Source organism: Gymnoscopelus microlampas, assembly GCF_963454915.1.
Source record: "Gymnoscopelus microlampas genome assembly, chromosome: 24".
Taxonomy (NCBI): Eukaryota; Metazoa; Chordata; class Actinopteri; order Myctophiformes; family Myctophidae; genus Gymnoscopelus; species Gymnoscopelus microlampas.
Genome location: NC_139961.1, coordinates 31,457,084 through 31,475,217, shown reverse-complemented (window position 1 = coordinate 31,475,217; position 18,134 = coordinate 31,457,084). Strand labels below are relative to the sequence as shown.

The 18,134-nt window shown below is 43.6% G+C and overlaps 1 protein-coding gene across 2 annotated transcripts in view; it reads left to right on the top strand.

The window, feature by feature from the left end:
- Window positions 1-18,134, top strand: part of mgat5 (alpha-1,6-mannosylglycoprotein 6-beta-N-acetylglucosaminyltransferase) — a 146,071-nt gene that overhangs the window by 95,626 nt on the left and 32,311 nt on the right. For both annotated transcript variants that reach the window (XM_084051112.1, XM_084051113.1), the window contains exons 10-11: window positions 4,447-4,580; window positions 14,894-15,027. In XM_084051112.1, coding sequence (XP_083907238.1) covers window positions 4,447-4,580; window positions 14,894-15,027 — 268 coding nt within the window. The remainder of the gene's footprint in view (window positions 1-4,446; window positions 4,581-14,893; window positions 15,028-18,134) is intronic.

The window sequence follows — 18,134 nt, the reverse complement described above, 5'->3', positions numbered from 1 at the left end:
GGATCAAATCCCTAAGGTCATATGCTGGGTTTTTGGCCAGCAGGAGGAGACACGGAATCCAGGGACAAAGGTGACTAAGCCATTAACACCCTCTGGCGCGCCGGCGCTCTCTTTTCCACTCTGCTGATGCCCTCGTAACAGCAGTGCTCATCCTTGTGTCAGTGGTATGGGGTGCTTAACGTAGGGGGATGCAGATCATACTGTAGGTGTAAGATTTTTCTTCCCTTCAGAGTGAGAGGAGACAGGAGGGCTTCCCTGTTGTCATCCACTCTTAAAGGGTCTACACCATGAATTTTAACTTTTTCTTAATTTTTGTGTGTTTTTGGTCTCCCCCACCTCTCTTCTGTTCCAACAAATACCCGACTTCGAGCATGCAGGCTTTCATAGGCTATCTGTGGTTTTAATGTAAATTGGTCTGAAAACAGTCCGTCAGATTTGTTCCCCCACCCTACGTCACGTCTGGGAACAATTCCTCCCGTTTTTCAGTTCTAACAAAAAAAAAAAAATCCAAAAAAATGTTTTTTTTTTTTTTTTTTCGTTTTTTTTTTTTTTTCATTTTTTCTTATTTTTTTTTTTTACTTTTTCCACACAGAACCAGGACATAGCATGCTTACAAACTGGCTCAATAGCGCCCCATGCCAAACAGGACAATGTGGTATTGCAGGTGAAAGTGCTTTATAAGGCAGAGAGAAGTTAGTTGGAATGAGTATATCTGAGGCTTGATTTAGGCTCAAACCTTTTGAAAAACGTTTGAGGGACATAAACAATATGATATCAAATATTATTATTATTTTTTAAATTCATGGTGTAGCTCCTTTAAAGTTAAAGCTCTCTATTGTATCTCCTCTAAGCCCCTCACATCATTCCATCTGGGGAGCATCAGCCAGGGGCGGCCCTGCCTCCAGCCATACACTTGGCTGCAGAGACAGAGAGAGAGGTGTGTGTGTGTGTGTGTGTGTGTGTGTGTGTGTGTGTGTGTGTGTGTGTGTGTGTGTGTGTGCGTGTGCGTGCGCATGGCGAGTGCCTGTGCGTGCTGCTGCACGTGTGCAAGTTTACACCTGGCTCCTTATCACAATGATTAATGGGGAGTATTATACACTGACAGCAGCTGGACCGTAATCACACGACTTTACTTGAATGGAAGGAAAAAACTTAACATTACCCTTAAGCAGTTTTATTTTGAACACATGAACGCACGCACTCACGTGCGCACACGCACACAAACGCACACAAATATTTGAATATAGGAACAGAAAGAAGCTGGACAGAGAAGTAGCTGATATAAATGGTAACAGGAGTGAATTGGTATGCGTGTGTGCGTGTGCATACTGTATGTGTGAGTAGCATAAATATTTCCATAATTTTTTGCTCTGTCAGCAAACGTTGATTGGAATTGGCCCCAGGACATCAAGTTTAAAATGTTTGACCCCGGCATACAAAATCAAGAGTATTTTATGATCTTTTATCATGCGTTCGCTCTTTGTATGGGTATCTGTGTGTGTCTGTTATCAGATAGCTAGTCTTGCATACTACTTGGCCAATCAGCATCATATTTCTTGTGCACGCTGACAGCAGGCCAAGAATAAAAAGTTCCATCATTTATTGCTTCATCAGCAAAAGTTGATTTGGAATTGGCCTGAGGACATCTCAAGTTTAAAGTGTTTGACCCTGCTGTCTAAAGTCAAGGGCCTTTTATGATCTTTTTTACATTTTATAATCATGCGTTCGTCCTCTGTACGTGTATCTGTGTGTGTCTGTTCACAGATAGATAGTCTTGCATACTACTTGGCCAACCAGCATCATATTTCTTGTGCATGCAGGCCAAGGAACTCATCCCACTACTAACTAGCCAATTATAACACTCCTGTCCCTCCGGTATATGGAATGTACCGGAACTAGCAAATCACAGACATGCACAGTAAAGTCACGTGTGTTAATTTAACTCTAAGTCTTAACCACTTAAACCCTATATATGTCACATATGTCCCATTTCATGTGACCGGAGATCCCCTGGGGTCCATGCTAGGCTCCCTACTGTTTTCCCTCTACACCAAATCTCTTTGAAAATCTACAAGCTCACTACGCGTTGTGAGCTTGTAGCTGTCACTCTGTCACAGCTGCCCTCATTATCATTCTGTTGATTTCTTTTTTTAAACTCACCATCCTGGCGCCTGCAAATTGCGCTGTCTCCCCGACAGAACAGAGGAGAGCTTGTGCATTTCATTATAACAAAAATAGAAAATAAATGAGATAAAATGACAGGGAGATCAGGGAGAGTGAAGCAACAAGGGAGAGAGAGAGAGAGAGAGAGATGGTGTGTGTGTGTGTGTGTGTGTGTGTGTGCGTGTGTGTGTGTGTGTGTGTGTGTGTGTGTGTGTGTGTGTGTGTGTGTGCGTGTGCGTGAGAGGGAGAAGATGAGAGAGAGAGAGAAGGTGAAAGAGAGAGTTGAGGGAGAAGTGATACACAGACTGAAAGGATGGATGGGATTAGTGAAAGCACAGCGAGGTGTTAAAGGTCATTTGTGAGTCATTCCTGAGTGTGTGCGCCATTTTCTCTCTTTCGCACTCACTCTCTCTTTCTCTCTCTCATTCTTTCTCTCTAATTAATTCTACAATGTGACCTTTGAGTCTCCTCTGCTGCAAGAGATTTACTTTTTGACTTATTTTTTCTTTTATACGGAAGTGGTTGAAGTTGGACCCATGAATTGACCACAAAGAGTTTATTGGTCCAACTGGTTTTAAACATGCCTTTTTCTTTTACCTCTTGTAGAGGTTTTGGTGATTTAAAAAAAACGAAGTTTTAGAACTTTTTTTGTGCTAATTTATACAGTAGGAGGAAGAGATTACGTTTGCCTCAGCTTACAAAGAAATCATTATTTACACTTCCTCAGTTGTACCTCATACCTAGCGTTTCAAGGACTTAGGGCTGTTTGTTGTCTCCGCCAGGCCGAAAGGCATGGCGAGAGAGTATGTTTTACCCCCTGTCCGTCCGTCCGTGTGTCCGTCCGTCCGTCCGTCCGTCCGTCCGTCCGTCCGTCCGTCCGTCCGTCATTCGATCTGTCTGTGTACAGCTAATCTCCGGCACCGTTGGCTTGCTCGCAGCCAAACTGTGCACACACAGTCCCTGGATATCAGAGCAGAACCTCTGCCCCAAATTTTTCACAGGGGCCTGTTATAGCGCCACCAGGAGGCCGATTTGTGCAAAACACATTTTTTGACAGTATTCCTACAGATTTTGTCCAAAAATCCCACAAATCGGTACACAGTATCTCTATAGTCATTAAACGAAACGGGTCTTTCAGATTTCTCATATTCCATCCTGATTGGCTAAAAATGTCTTCCAAAGTTTGCAGGAGTGCTCCGTTTTGAACAAAATGCCTCAAATCATGAACACAGCATGCAATTTCCGTGAAATTTTGCACGCACATTCCCATTAGGCCGAGGAAGAACTACCATTTGAAAATGTTCAAATCAGCCTCATGGTGGCGCTATAACAGGCCGATTTGTGTTTTTACCTATAATTGCACCGATCTGTGTAAAACTTTGTATGTACACTCCCTATTGGTCAAGGAAAAACCTTTGCCCTGCATTTTTCACATCTGCCTTTTATAGCGCCACCAGGAGGCCGACTTGTGTAAAACACATTTTTTTATACTACTCCTTCCAATTTTATTCAAATTTCACGCAAATCGGTACACATGATCTCTATAGTCATGTGATCATGACGGATGTGTTTGATTTTTCATATTCCATACTGAATGGCTAAGATTGACATCTAAAGTTTGCATTATTGGCTTGTTTTGAACAAAATTCTGCAAATCATGAACGCACCCAAACTTTGCACGCACATTCACACTATGTTGAGGAACAAAACCCTTTTAACATTGGCCTGTTATAGCGCCACCAACAGGTCTAATTTAGCGAAACACATGTTTTTAACAAAATGCTTGACATCATGAATGCAGTCAGTGTCCGATTGTCGTGCAAGGCCTAAGAAGAAATGGCACCCTTTTCACGTTGGCCTATTATAGCGCCACCAGGAGGCCACAGTAGCCTACCTGACCTGGCGGAGACCTGTGCTCCGAGGAGCACTTTTTCTAGTTTGTTTTGTTTTGTTTATGTTGGATGATATGAAGCTGTCACTCTGTCCAAAATCTAAATCATTGCGTATGCATGAATACATTTACAGACTGTGCCTATGTTTACATAGTGATAGCTGTAGCAGAGTTGGTAGAGAGAGACCGGCTGGTAACTGAAGCCCAGTCGACGTTTCAAAGTGTCCCTAAGCAAGGCACTTAACCCCTAACAGCTCCCCTCGTGCACTCATCTGATTCATCTGAGCGGCCATCTGCTGGGTGAATGCAGAAAATGTATTTCCCCTCCCCCAGCGGGGAGCAGTAGATAATCCCTTTCCTAATGTATTTGTTTGTGTGTTTGTGCATCACAGGTGCATGCTGCGGGTGCTGGATTCCTTTGGGACGGAGCCAGAGTTCAACCACGCTCACTACGCGCAGTCCAAAGGCCACAAGACGCCGTGGGGGAAGTGGAACCTCAACCCCCAGCAGTTTAACACCATGTTCCGTAAGTCACACACACACACACACACACACACACACACACACACACACACACACACACACACACACACACACACACACACACACACACACACACACACACACACACACATCATGACCTAATGACCTCTGACTCCTCCCCAAGCACAACACCACACCCGTGTTCATCATTCATCCAACATTGATCCATTCAATTAAAAAAATTGCACAATCCAGAGAAATTTGGCAATTCCATTTGCTCAACCCATTTTTGGTTGTTTAGTTTTCACTGTATGTTTTTTTTCCACTGCTGTCGTTGTTGTACTGTATGTGAAGGATGTCAGGCTATTGTACTGTATGTAAAGGATGTCAGGCTATTACAGAGCCTTTTTTAACTGAAGCTTAAGACCAGCTGAAATAAAAATTTGTTTAGCGTTCGCGCTTCTTACTTGTATATTTATATGCATATCCATGGTCATAATGGAGACATAGTTAACAATAGATGGATTCCATAGGGATTTATAGCTAAATCAATCCCTAAAAGTCCAATGTTATTTACAAAAACGTAATGCATAATTACATCACCAGGTACTGACCAATAATATGATGACTGGCTCCTGTCAATCCATACAGAGCTAATTCAATATGCTTGACAGATGGTGGTGCTACTATGTAGAATGCAAATGCCAAACAAAGATGGCGGACACAGCTTTACAAACGGATGCAATTAAACAAACGTTTGTTAATGTTTGTTAACAAGTGTATATTTTACTGCAACCCCACTTAGGGATGCAGTAACTTCAAAACTTGATTCAAAACTGCCTTGTTGCATTATGGGACGCTGTGTGCAGGAATTTAGATCCCATAACCCGAGGACGGGATAGTCGGCTGAACGTGTTTCCGTCAGTGAACGATCCACCCCTACATCGCTGTGATTGTCTGAGAAAGCACCCACCCCCTGTTTCAATAGGAAATACGTCCATGCCATTTCAGCTTCTCAACTAGTTTTTAAGGACAATTACCTGTTTGACTACGTATGCAGATTAAAGAAGTCTAATTGCAGAACGCTCGCATAAATCTTGAAGTTTAGTCATGAGTTTTGGTTTCCCAATTCCATTCCGAGAACCAGTTTGCAAGCAACTAACATGCTGTAAGGACACGGAAGTCTCACTTAATGACAAACCCGTTTCATCATCTAACACATCAACCTCTGCATGAGTCATCTTAAAGTAACACAAGCAAAAGGGGAACACATTACAGTTCAATGGATGGAGCAATAAGCACATGACACCAGTGCTGCCAGGTTCTGCTTTAGAGGATCCGTTTAAAATGGTAATTGCGGCTGGTGCATTTACTGCCACCCGATTTCCCAGTAGGAAGGTTTTCATTATGAGGTGGTCGTCATAGTGCTCCGAGAGCCAAGCATTAACCTTCTTCAACGCCACAGTCTAATGGAATATCACCGGCCCGGTTAAAGGCATAAACAACACAAGCTCAGATACTCATTTGCTGCCATAATGAATATATGAATGTAGGAAGAAAGGACAGTGTTGGTGTGTTGGTTTCACGTTAGCGCCCGCATAGCAGGTGGCAATGGATGATTGGGGTTTGGGCTTGTGTGTGGGGGGCTCCTGGTGTCTGGGGAGCGGATGGAGCCAACTCCCTGAGGGGTTGACCTTTTCCCCCATCGCTCAGAGAGAGTGAAATGTTACCTCGCTCCAAGAGGCGAACCCCGGAACGATCCCTGAATACCACTGTACCTGAATGAGGCCCTTTGTCCACGAAATAGGGTATGTCTTTCTCACACGGCACGGGAGCCCTTTTCAGGAAATCCAGTTTAAGAGCTGCCAGGTCAGACAGTATCTCTCGACGGAAAGGAAGTGCGCCGCCACCCGGCTCGAGTGTTCAAATCCACGGGATGGTTTCGCATTTCAGATCAGTCGCATCGTTGTTACACAACTCCTTGTCTTATGACCAATGAGTACACGGTGTACCTTAACGTACAGCAGAACTGTCTATTGTTGATGATGCTGCAGGCCTTCTCATTCTAGACATTAATTTGAGTATCAGACGAGAGGGGATCGGCACGAATCAGGAACTTAAGAAAAGTCGCAAGTCCTATCATATAGTATACTAAATTGACCACCCTGTCCCTGATAGTTTACGGTTTCTGTCGCTCACTGAATTGTCGTGCTTTATGTGGCATATCCTACCAATATTTTGTATACAATGCAATAATTGTTTTTGCAAACTTCTCAGGTTTGGTTGATGCAGGATAATTACTGTCAAGAAATAAATGTGATCAGGGAAATGTTAGCCTTAAATGCTAACACCATTAGCATTCGTAATAATAGTTGGGTACAATGGCCCTTTAAGTTTATTTCCTACTCTCACCTATAGCATATACAGATGTAACATTGGACAAATCGGGTACCAGGAGGTAATTTATCCCCAATGTGGATTGGTCCATTTGTTAGCGTTTGGCAGACCTCCATAAATCATTGGTTGAGAGAATCGGCCTCTGGCCAATAGGACAAGACAAGGCCAAATCGACCTCATTAATCTACTTCAGTCAGCTAACAGTAGGGATAGCAGGGATTGTTTTCTTGTGAACAATTTGCGTTTAAATAGCCTATGGAACGTATTTGTCCCTAACACCCACCACCAAGTCATTTATATTGAGGGAATTCGTATAGGGCGAGTGACTATATTAATAGCGTTGCCTCGATTTATTTTCATCATATCCGGGTCCAGTCCGACTCCGGCCAGATCTTTTTATTAAACACGGAATTGTCATATTACGCTTTAACAGAGCAACAGAAGACATTAATCCAGGTTGACACACACCGTGAACAAACACATCACACTTTTGAAGAGCTGAGGCGCGTGCATGCGTGCGTGCACACTCTTGTGTGCAGTGGACCATTGCACCTACAGTATGAGAGATAGGGAGGGGAGCGAGGCTCTCTTGGGTTCACTGGAACACCGTGTGAACCTAGAGCGTAGAGTGAACTACATTGTTCTCGTTCTGTCGTCCATCCCGCGTACTGGACAAGCGAATTCAGGCCGGCACATAACGACCTACATACTGTATAACTGGATGAGCAATGCCATAGGCCACCACAAGAACATTCGTACAGACTTATAGGACTACTCCATTCCTGTTATCCAGCTATGCCACTATAATACACAGTCAAGTACACACTGTTCCGGGTCAGTTGTATTTAAAACTCCGGAGTTTACTGTATATAAAACACCATGGTGTCTCCCCATGGATCTTTCCATCAACGCACTGTACACAAACACACATGCGCGTGCGCACACGCACACAGGCTCAAAGCTTGTTCCTCTGTAAACGTCACCCTTGTTTATCTCTCTTTTCCCACGATTGTGGGAAGAGATGTGGGAGAGTTTACACAAGACGTGTGATTAAACTGTAGTGAACAAACATGATGGCTCACATCATTGTCAAGGCCTGTGTGTGTGTGTGTGTGTGTGTGTGTGTGTGTGTGTGTGTGTGTGTGTGGGAGAGAGAGAGAGAGTTCAGCAGATTACTAGAACTGTCCACAGGGGAAGGAAAAAATTAATGTTCCGGTCATGGTTTTTTAAACATTGTATGTTTTGCAGTGCGTTATATTTGGGGGGCTTTTTTGAATTGTAATCGTCTTGAAAGGGGTTGTTGAGGTACAGTACCTGTCTCTATCATGCGTCCACTTATTATCAGTGGACCACATCCTCTTGAATGTCAGATCCTGTACTCCTCGAGGAAGCAATTAATACCCAAATGATGGCACTTAAAGACTTAGAACTCTAACAGTAGTCTATCATTGAAATCGATGTCAATCAGCCAACTGACCCTGTGTTCAGCCAAGCTGATGCTGCCTGACTGTCGGGCTATGATTATAGCTTTTTTTTTGGCACGCTTCATCATAAATATTGAATCAAGCAACTTACAAAACGTTAATTGAAAATTGAAATACCGCTTTAACTTGAGGCTTATTCTTCAGTTACATTTTGTGAGTCACTCTAGATAGGAGCATTTAAAATGGCCTACGATTGAATGTAAAAACAACACTAACCATAATACTCTGTTAATACCAGACAAGTACCGCTGATCCTTTACCGGTGCAGGCCTGGGGCTAGAGAGAGTGGTTATGATGAAGTCAAACAGATCTCTCTGGAGTTTGAGCCTCATTATGAATCCTTTAAACTGTTCAAAATGACTTGCTTCCCGCGACGTGCTGTCAGGTTGCATTAGAGCCTAAGTGCCCGGACCGCTAGGCCAGCAGTCCGGGCCAGAAGTCCCTGATTTAAATCCGACTGGGGCCATTGTGTTGAGTGCATGTTCTCCCTGTTTTCCTGTGGGTTTCCTCCCACACCAAACAGACATGTATGTTTGGGACAGTGTGTTTCTATTTATTTCAACCCTGATTATTATTCAGAATACTAATAATACAATGTGATGATCGTCATTAGAGGGTAGTGCACCAACAAATCAAGCCGTACCACTGAAAGCGACAGACATCAGAGGGCATGGAGGGGGAAAGACATGTAGCACACAAACCGATGATGTTTCTGTTACATGGTTGATGCACAGTGCAGTCATGTACCGGTACGCCCCCATGATTTAAGTTTTTAATCAATATAAATATCAACATCTGACTGCCAGAAACAGTCCACCGCCGCCAGTGAGAGCCTACAGGTATTAATATCCCTCTTTTAAATGGATCGTTAAAGCTTATAGTGGCTCCAATGCAAGCACTGGTTCCCTGGCAGGCGAAGATGTTCCCTTTTCTTTTTTTTCCCTCCCCCCAGTTAATATCGCTGAGGGAAAATAACAGGAGGTAATAAAGAATTACTTTATATTAATGGCACTTAATGTGCATCCTTCCATCAAAAATGGGGTGATGGGGGTTTGACTTTTGCCTGGGACGTCGTTGGCCTCAGGCCTCTGGCCTCAGTTGATCAAATGGACATTTCTAGGTTCAATAACCCGCCCCAACACCTCACACTCGGGATAGTTTGCGCCAGCCAAACTCATCAAGCAGGCTCTACTCTCACAGGAACTGATTCAGATGGATCATGGGTGGTGATTATTTATTCATCAGCCCTCCCTCTTCTCGTTTGGCTCGTTTGATGAAGGAAAAAGACTGCAGATTCTTTTGATGTGGAGATCTCAATGCGTTGGGAGACTTTAATGCTGATGATGCATCTTTGTCCGTTTTAAATCTTTTTTTTTTTCTCTGTGTGTGCCTGGTGGGATGAATACGCCAAGACATTAGCTCCTTCTAAAATGAGCTAGGCTTGTGTTTTCTTTTTTCTTTTTTTCCTACAGTATGTGCAATGCACCAACACTAATTATGCAATCGTTAGGTATCATGTAGCATGGGAGTATATTATGTCTATACTGCACCATCATCAAAAATGATGCCACTATTATGTGTGTGTGAGACAAGGCAGCGTGGTCCATCACTGGAACTGATTTAATGAGACTCCCTCTGCGCCTTTAGAAAAATACAGAGATAAGTATAGCCCCCCCCCACAAAGAAAACAAAAACAAACAAAACAACAATATCCTTTTTCTCTGCAGAGAGAAGGTAGTGCTTCACACATCGCATGCCTTGGCTGCACCAGGAGCTGTCAATATTGACTCCCACTCACTTGAGACTGAGGTGTTCAAGGCTAGAGCAAATTTGTTTCCGCTTCAAAGTTTGCCGAGCCACTTTACACAGCAAGTTAGTTAAACTGCTAGCCAACGGAGAAAGGTAGCGGGCGGCGGCGAAGCCGAAGTGAAGCTCTGTGAGTGGCAGCTCCACTTGCAGAGGAATCTGTTGCCAAACAATGCTGAGAGTGCTGAACAGTAATTAATAGCAACAGTGTCTGTTAGCACAGTGAGCCCAGTACTGGAATGCCACGGCAGCTTCCTCCCCCTAACGGTTTTCTTTGTAAATATTATTCACAGTCATTTCCCCTTTATGGGACGGACAGGTTGTGAGAGACATGGTAGAGAAGTGAGGCGGGTGACGATGATGCCAGATAAGAAGCCATGCCGTTGTGACTAAGCCCCTGACTTGGTGCTTGTTGGGCCGGTTGGGCTTTTTAATCAACTACTTTGTTCATGTATGTAGTGTGGCTCGAACCGCCAACCACTTGCACTGAAATGAATGGAATCCAATGGTTTCCTCAACGATAACAAAAGGCTTGCTGCGTAAAATAGTCGGCAGTAATGTCAACTATACCATGAATTGTAGTCTATGGGCTAAACAGGCCAGACCACCAGCATAGTCCTTCAAATGTTTAACTTGTGTTACCTCATACATTTGTTATAAGCCAACTGCATCCATTACTGTCGTGGCTGTATACAGTTCAGTGTTATTCAGACCACAGAGGCTGTTGACATTTCACACGCATCCGACAGCTTTCTGGGTGTGCTCAAGATGACTTACGTGAGGGCACTCACTCACACATTCCAGCTCACCCCCTCACTCTCTAACAGCACATAGTAAAGTGATGACAGACCTCATAGTATTCCAGGTCTTGAATAGTAATCCTACACATACGGTAGTTGCACACTGTACTTTGGACACATGTAGTCTTACTGTCATTTCATGCTGTTGGCTTTATTGTGAGTGATGTTCATTTGGGTTAGCTGACAGTCATATGGGCCCGCCATTCACTCTGCATTGAAGATACAAAATGGTATTAGACATAAAGGTGAATGAACATCCTTTCAGCCCATAGGGCACAAGTAGCAATTACTGTCGCAGATGTTAATTGTTGGGCTGAAGGCCGTGTAGAAGGAACCATATTGCAATCTCTCTTTTTTGCTGAATATTGTGATCGTGATTGGAATTTCGATATGCATTGTCACAGCATATTTTGTGTAATGTCTTTACATTTAAAGAGTCAAAAGGATTTTGGATAGAAATTAGATGCAAATGCTGTTCTGATTCGCTCTGTCTGAATGGATTCGAACAAGTTAGAAACGGCAATAGTCAGCACTTGAATGAATATAGTATATACAGTACTGCTCATAATAGCATATTTGTTTTGCTCATCTTTCAATAATGCAATTCCCAATTTTTGCTCAGGTGTAGGGTTGCTAACTTGTTTGCCATCCATTGTGTCTTTAAAATCGATTTCTGCTTTAACTCGAGAAAGCCAATATCTGAACTGTCTTAGAGAGTTTGGCTGAGCAAACACAGCCTCATTCTTGGCAGGGAGGGCAGTCCACCATTCCAGCCGACACCCGAGGGAGTCACCATTGTTGTCTTGAGACATGAGTCATCATTGCTGCAGAGTGCAGACCCCTTCACACTGTGCTTATCCCTATACGTAAACTCTGCCGTTGACCAATCAATGCGCTCCACATCCGTCCGAACAATTAATGTCATTAGTCAATCAATCCATCAGTCAGACAGACAGACACTGTCAGTCCTCCACACAGAGGCTATAAATGATAAGTTGAATGTTTTTACAGCGCTTAGGTACACCTCCAATGATGAAGGATCTTTTGATGAATGACAAGGCTCCCCCTGCCCACCCCGTGCTTCTCGTAGATAAATCAAACTATGAAAGGTACGAGTTTGGCAGTGTTGATGTTGACAGCTGAATTGATACGACAATTATATTTACATTAAGCCCGTCCTCGTGCGCCTGGCGTGGCGTTTGCCGTGTGTCTATACCGATGAGAAGTTTGAACCATTTAATGTCTAGAAGGCCAGTATAGGCCCTCTCTCACTACATTTGCATTGATTTCACATCGCCTGCTGTTGTCTATCTGTCCTCGCGGTAACATTTGCGCTCTCGTACGATACCGACTCCCGACATGTTTGAGACGAGTGAACGCATTTTATGACTCCCACAAAGTGACCTAAATCACATTATGTATAGATTGCCTGGCCGTGCGCGGCCCCCTGTCCATGCGTCTCGTTCCAGGGGTCTGATTGAAGATGACTCACCGGCGCAGAGTCAGGGTCCAGCTGGGGCCCGCTACCGCTCAACCGGGTGCGAACTGTTACTTCCACTTTGTCCTGAGCCATGACGGATAGATGCATTTTTTTTTCTCATTCTCTTCTTTGTGGGGATTCCCTTCTTCTAGCTTCTCTTCTCTGGTCTGATCTTCTTTCTGTCTGTCCCTTCTCTTGAGTCCCGTATAACAAATATTTCACCCGCTTGCGATTGATTATAACGTCACAAACAGTCCATTGTAAGTTGAACAGTATTGTCTCTATATCCCTACATTGTGTGGCGAAACCCCTTGCCTCTTTCATAGAGACCTTCAACATGGTGGCAAAACATTCTAGTATCATTTCATTGCACAGATCACCCCCACCACCACCAAACGGAATCCACCCACCATAAATGCCACTGCTGCCATTAACGTATTGACATTTTACATGTTAGTCATCCAATACGATCCTCTCCTTCAGTGTGACTGATAAGGAGAGTCAATACAAGGATCCAAGCTGCTTCTAGATGTTAATAGACAATATGCTGTACCTGTTTCAATCATAGACTGTATAAATGAGATGGACAAACCCCCTCCGCTGCTTTCTACAGACCGAAAATGAAGCCATTTGCTGCAAGACTGTAGGTCCGCCATCTTTCAATACGCGTCAGAATGAGTTCAGACCATTATTGGTTGGGTAACTTGTCAATCAAGAGCGGGGGGCGGGGAATGAATGCTATTGGTTGTGTAGCGTGTCAATCAAATCATCCCGCCCCTCCTAGAGAATAGCCTACTTTATCGTCAATTTTATAATAAATAGAACCATAATTTAGCAAAACGCATATCCTGATGATTGAAAGGAGACTTTAAACTAGCGACTGGAAGCATATAGAATTTATGACAATTTTTATTACAGTAAGAAAATCTAGTCTAAAGTTTGTCAAAAAACCCATTCACTTGCGCTAAAATAAATTCTTTCTGAACTCACAGGTCGGCGCAGGGTAAAACAGCGCCACTCTGGCCATTTTGTCGGCCTCATCGTAAATATCTCAGCCTTGCCCCTTGGTTTCAATGCAACAACCAGGTACAATGAAGTGAAGTGGAGAGTAAAGAAACGGAGCTGAAGAAACGAGATAGGAAGGTGTTTCTTCCCTCCCTAGAGTCAGACATGAGTAGAGAGAGGGATGATTACGCTTGAATGGGGACATGATTCAAGCGGGCAGAGAGACGAGGGACATATCTCTAGAAAAGGATGAGCTTTCAGATTACGGGAGGAGATGGATTGCAACTCTTTCTTTCTCTCTGTCTCTCTCTCTCTCTCTCGTCGTTCCTGAGTGGGTGGGCCGCTGGCGCAGAGAGGGTCTAGGAGAATACTTCGTAATGACAGATTTAACACCTGTTATTCCTAGCCCCTGGCCGCAAATATGCATGCGGCAAGTGTGTGGGACGGGGAGGGGGGTTCAATCCCTGCAGGAACTGCTGAGGAAATCTCCACACAAACGGAGAGACATATAGCACGAGAGGAATAACCACAACCAAAGCACAGATCGCCGGGGCGCATAAATCCAGTAACACCTCACCTTCACCACCCCTCCACCCCTTTACTCACTCCCTCCCTGTTCATGAAATTGAAAGAAGGTATGAAGACATCTGCTTTAATTTTTTCCAAAACTTCAGTGTAAAATCTAAATCTTCCGGGCTTGCCTGTCCGTCTGGTGCCCCCCCCCCCCCCCTCCCACCCACGCTCCTCTCAAAGAAAGAAAGACAGAAAAGAAAAGAAAAGTAGAAAGATTGCCTAAATCCTTATCATCCAGATTTTGGGCATGGAGGCAGATGGTGTCGAGTTGAAACCGCTGCCAATTCAAGGCTGCCCACTTGACCCGCTGGCCTAGTGGTTCCCATGGTAACAGTACCACGTGAAGTGGATGGAGCAAAAACAAAATTGGAAAACAACACACACAGTCACACACACACACACACACACACACACACACACACACACACACACACACACACACACACACACGCACACACATACTTTCTGCTGTTTTACTGTCATGAGTCCTGTATTCAGGAAATCCCAGGCGTTTGTAAACGAGCTGCCTGCTTGTCTGATCTCTGCCGTATGAAGAATACATCAGGCTTGGAAAACGCCTGACCGTGCCTGACTTTTTGTCATTTCAACCCCTGCATAGCTAACCGTGCCATTTCACTTGTTTATTATGTTTTGCTTGTTTTTGTTCTTTCCCTCTGCCTCACACAGCCCTCATAAAAGTCAGCACACATTGAAATGATTACGTCTTTTCGTGCCGCCAAAGTCACAGGAGGCATTTTGAGAGTGTGTAACTGGAGAGTTGTTAACATTTAGTTGTCTTGCCGCCTTGCAGCCCACACTCCAGACAACAGCTTCCTTGGCTTCGTGGTGGAGCAGCACCTGAACGCCAGTGACATCAGACACATCGACGACATCAAGAGGCAGAACCAGTCACTGGTGTATGGAAAAGTGGACAACTTCTGGAAGGTAAAGGGCTTTGCTTTATTATGCGCACAGTGTGTGCACACTTCCTCACAAGCAGTGGTGGAAGAAGTGCTCAGATGTTTTACTTAAGTAAAAGTAGCAATACCGCAATATAAAAATACCCTGTTACAAGTAAAAGGCCTGTGTTCAAAATGTTACTTGAGTAAAAGGGCCAAAGTATTGGCATCAAAACATACTTAAAGTACCAAAAGTAAGAGTACTAGAAGGTTTGAAAATAGCAGATCTTCAAGCTCATTGTGAGCTTGTAGATCGGCTAATTTCAAATAGCCTATGTATAAAATAGGGGCTTAAGTGGTTAATGTATGTTTCATAATATCATCATTTATATCTGAAAAGTAACTAGTAACTAAAGTTTTCAAATAATTGTAGTGGAGTAAAAGCACAATATTTGCATCTGAGATGTAGTGGAGTAGAAGTAAAAGTATTGGAAATTGGAAATACTCAAGTAAAGTACAAATACCTCAAAACAATTGTCTGGATGAGCAGGTTGGTGCCTTGCATGGTTTTTCCTCTGCCATCTGAGTGAATGTGTGTATGAATGTAATGCACAATGTAAAGCCCTTTAATGAAAGGCGCTACGTAAATGCGTGGTTTTACAATAGGGTACGTGTTTTCAAAGTGCGGGTCACAGCCCCGGTGGCTGCCAAGGGGGTCCAATTGGAAAGGAGAGTAAAATGAAAAAGACGCATGAAAAATAAATCCTAAATAAATAAACTGACAGATAGATAGGTAGATATTTTCATAAGATTGTTGCACCAGTTTAACCACCTGGCATCCCTATTTTGGGCATGTCATTATTGTAAAAAAAAAAAAAAAAACATTTTAAAAATTTGGGCCGTAACCCATTTAAGGCCTCTGAGATTCCCTTTGGGGAAAACTTTAATAACAGTCTGCCGGGAGCTCAGCTTATCCTCTTCTCTCTCCGAGGACTTTAAACATATATATATATATTCAAATTCATGCTTGTGCTGCGGTGCAGAGATAAAGGGGATTATTTTTTCTGAGACCTCCGAGAAAAAAAAAGATGTGTAGAGATTTGCACATTGTTTGGCACGCTGCAGATCTACTGGATCACAACCCGCACCTCTGTGAGCTTTCAGGCGGAACTCATCACAGTTCAGAAGAGGTCGCTCCCTCACGGGAAGCTGACATGTACAGTATATTTGTATACTGTATATGTTGGGCCGCCAGAAGAGCTTCAATGTGCCTTGGCAATTGGCATAGATTGTACAAGTCTTTGGAACTCTACTGGAAGGATGGAACACCATTCTAACAAAATGGTGGTTGTACCGTTGTTTTGGAGTACACCACACATACACCCATCCTGCCGTAGTGTTTTCAAACTGCTATAAAGTAATCAAACAGTCAGTCCATCCATCCATCCATCCATCCGTTGAGAACATGGTGAAGGATGATTCATCTGACCATATCATATCACTCTGTAGACCAGTGCCTATGGTTTTTGCACCACTGCACCATATGTGTGTCTTTGTAATGAGAGTTTTATGCACTGAAACCCTACTATAACACATTTTCATTTACCTGAGGAAGAGTTGCTTACATGTCACACTAATGTATGAACATCACAGTCATTGAATGTGGACTTTCAACCACAATGTCCCACTGATTGATTGATTGATTGATGTACTTTATTTAGTAAGACATGAGAACAACAGTACATGGAAGTACAAATTCACAATACAAGGTCTACTAAACTGGAAGACTCATAAAAGCACTGAGCTTGTTTCAAATGAGTTCCCCATGCACACAAATAATGATGACATATAAGAGACAGACAGATATACACAACTACTATAGAATGTCATACAATCAGTTTACAGGTTACTGGTATGAAAAGTGAGAAATATGTACAAAAGGAGAAGGAGAGAGGGGGGGGGTAGGGGGGTAGGTTAGGTTAGGACTTAGACAGGGGCCATTTTCCAATTGCAGCCTCCTGAAGGTGTATCTTTAGGGCTGTTTTGAAAGAGAGTAGGGTTTTACACTCCTTTACTCCTTTTGGTAGGGCGTTCCACATTTTTGATGAATAGCATGAGAACGAGTTACTTCCCTTTGTTGAGCCAAAAAAGGGTTGGACAAGGTTTGTGGAGCTTCCTCTGGTATTGTGATCATGGACATCATTAACATTTTGGAAGTATTTTGACAAATACAGGGGGATCCCAATGTTATGGTATATCTTAAAGACCAGGCCCATAGCAAGTTGCTGTACTCTGTCCGCAACCCTAAGCCATCCAATCCTATCAAAATGATCAGGGGTTAGATGGGTTTTGTAATTGAGGCCAAGAAGTAGCCTTACAAGTTTGTTTTGGGATGTTTGGAGCCTTGTTTTTAAGGCCTTGGAGGTGTTGTGATACCACGAAGTACATGCATAATCGTAATGACCTTGTATGAGGGCCACTGCAAGAGTCTTCAGAGTCTTCTTACTGACTTTACGATCAATACTCCGCAAATAGCGTGTTTTTTTGTGGACCGTTTTGATCGTTTTTTCAGCATTTTTGTCACCAGAGAGGTCAGCCTCCAAGATAGAGCCCAGGTAGGTAATTTTGTTTTTTCTTTTGATGATATCATCACCCGCTTTGATCGTGAAGCTCTCTGCCTTTCTGAGGTTAGGAGTGGACCCAAAGAGGATGCATTCCGTTTTGCCCAGGTGTAATGAGAGCTTGTTGTCGGAGAGCCAGATGCAGATCTTGTTGAGTTCAGAGCTGAGAGTTTTCTCAACCTGCAGCCTGTCCCTGTCCGAGACTAGCAGGGCCGAGTCATCTGCGAACAGGAACAGGTTGCAGTCGCAGGCTGACGACATGTCATTCACATATATCAGGAACAGTAAGGGCCCTAGTATACTTCCTTGGGGAACACCACAAGTCACTGGGAGGGGGGGGGACTGGGTGCCGTTTACTTCCACCACTTGCTCCCTCCCTTCCAGGTAGGATCTCATCCAGTTCACTGACGTGTCATCAAAACCTATTGCTTTGAGCTTATTGATCATAATTGGGTGATTAACGGTGTCAAAAGCCTTCTGGAGGTCCAGCATGACCATGCCGCAATATTTGCCCTTTTCGATCTCTTGTTTG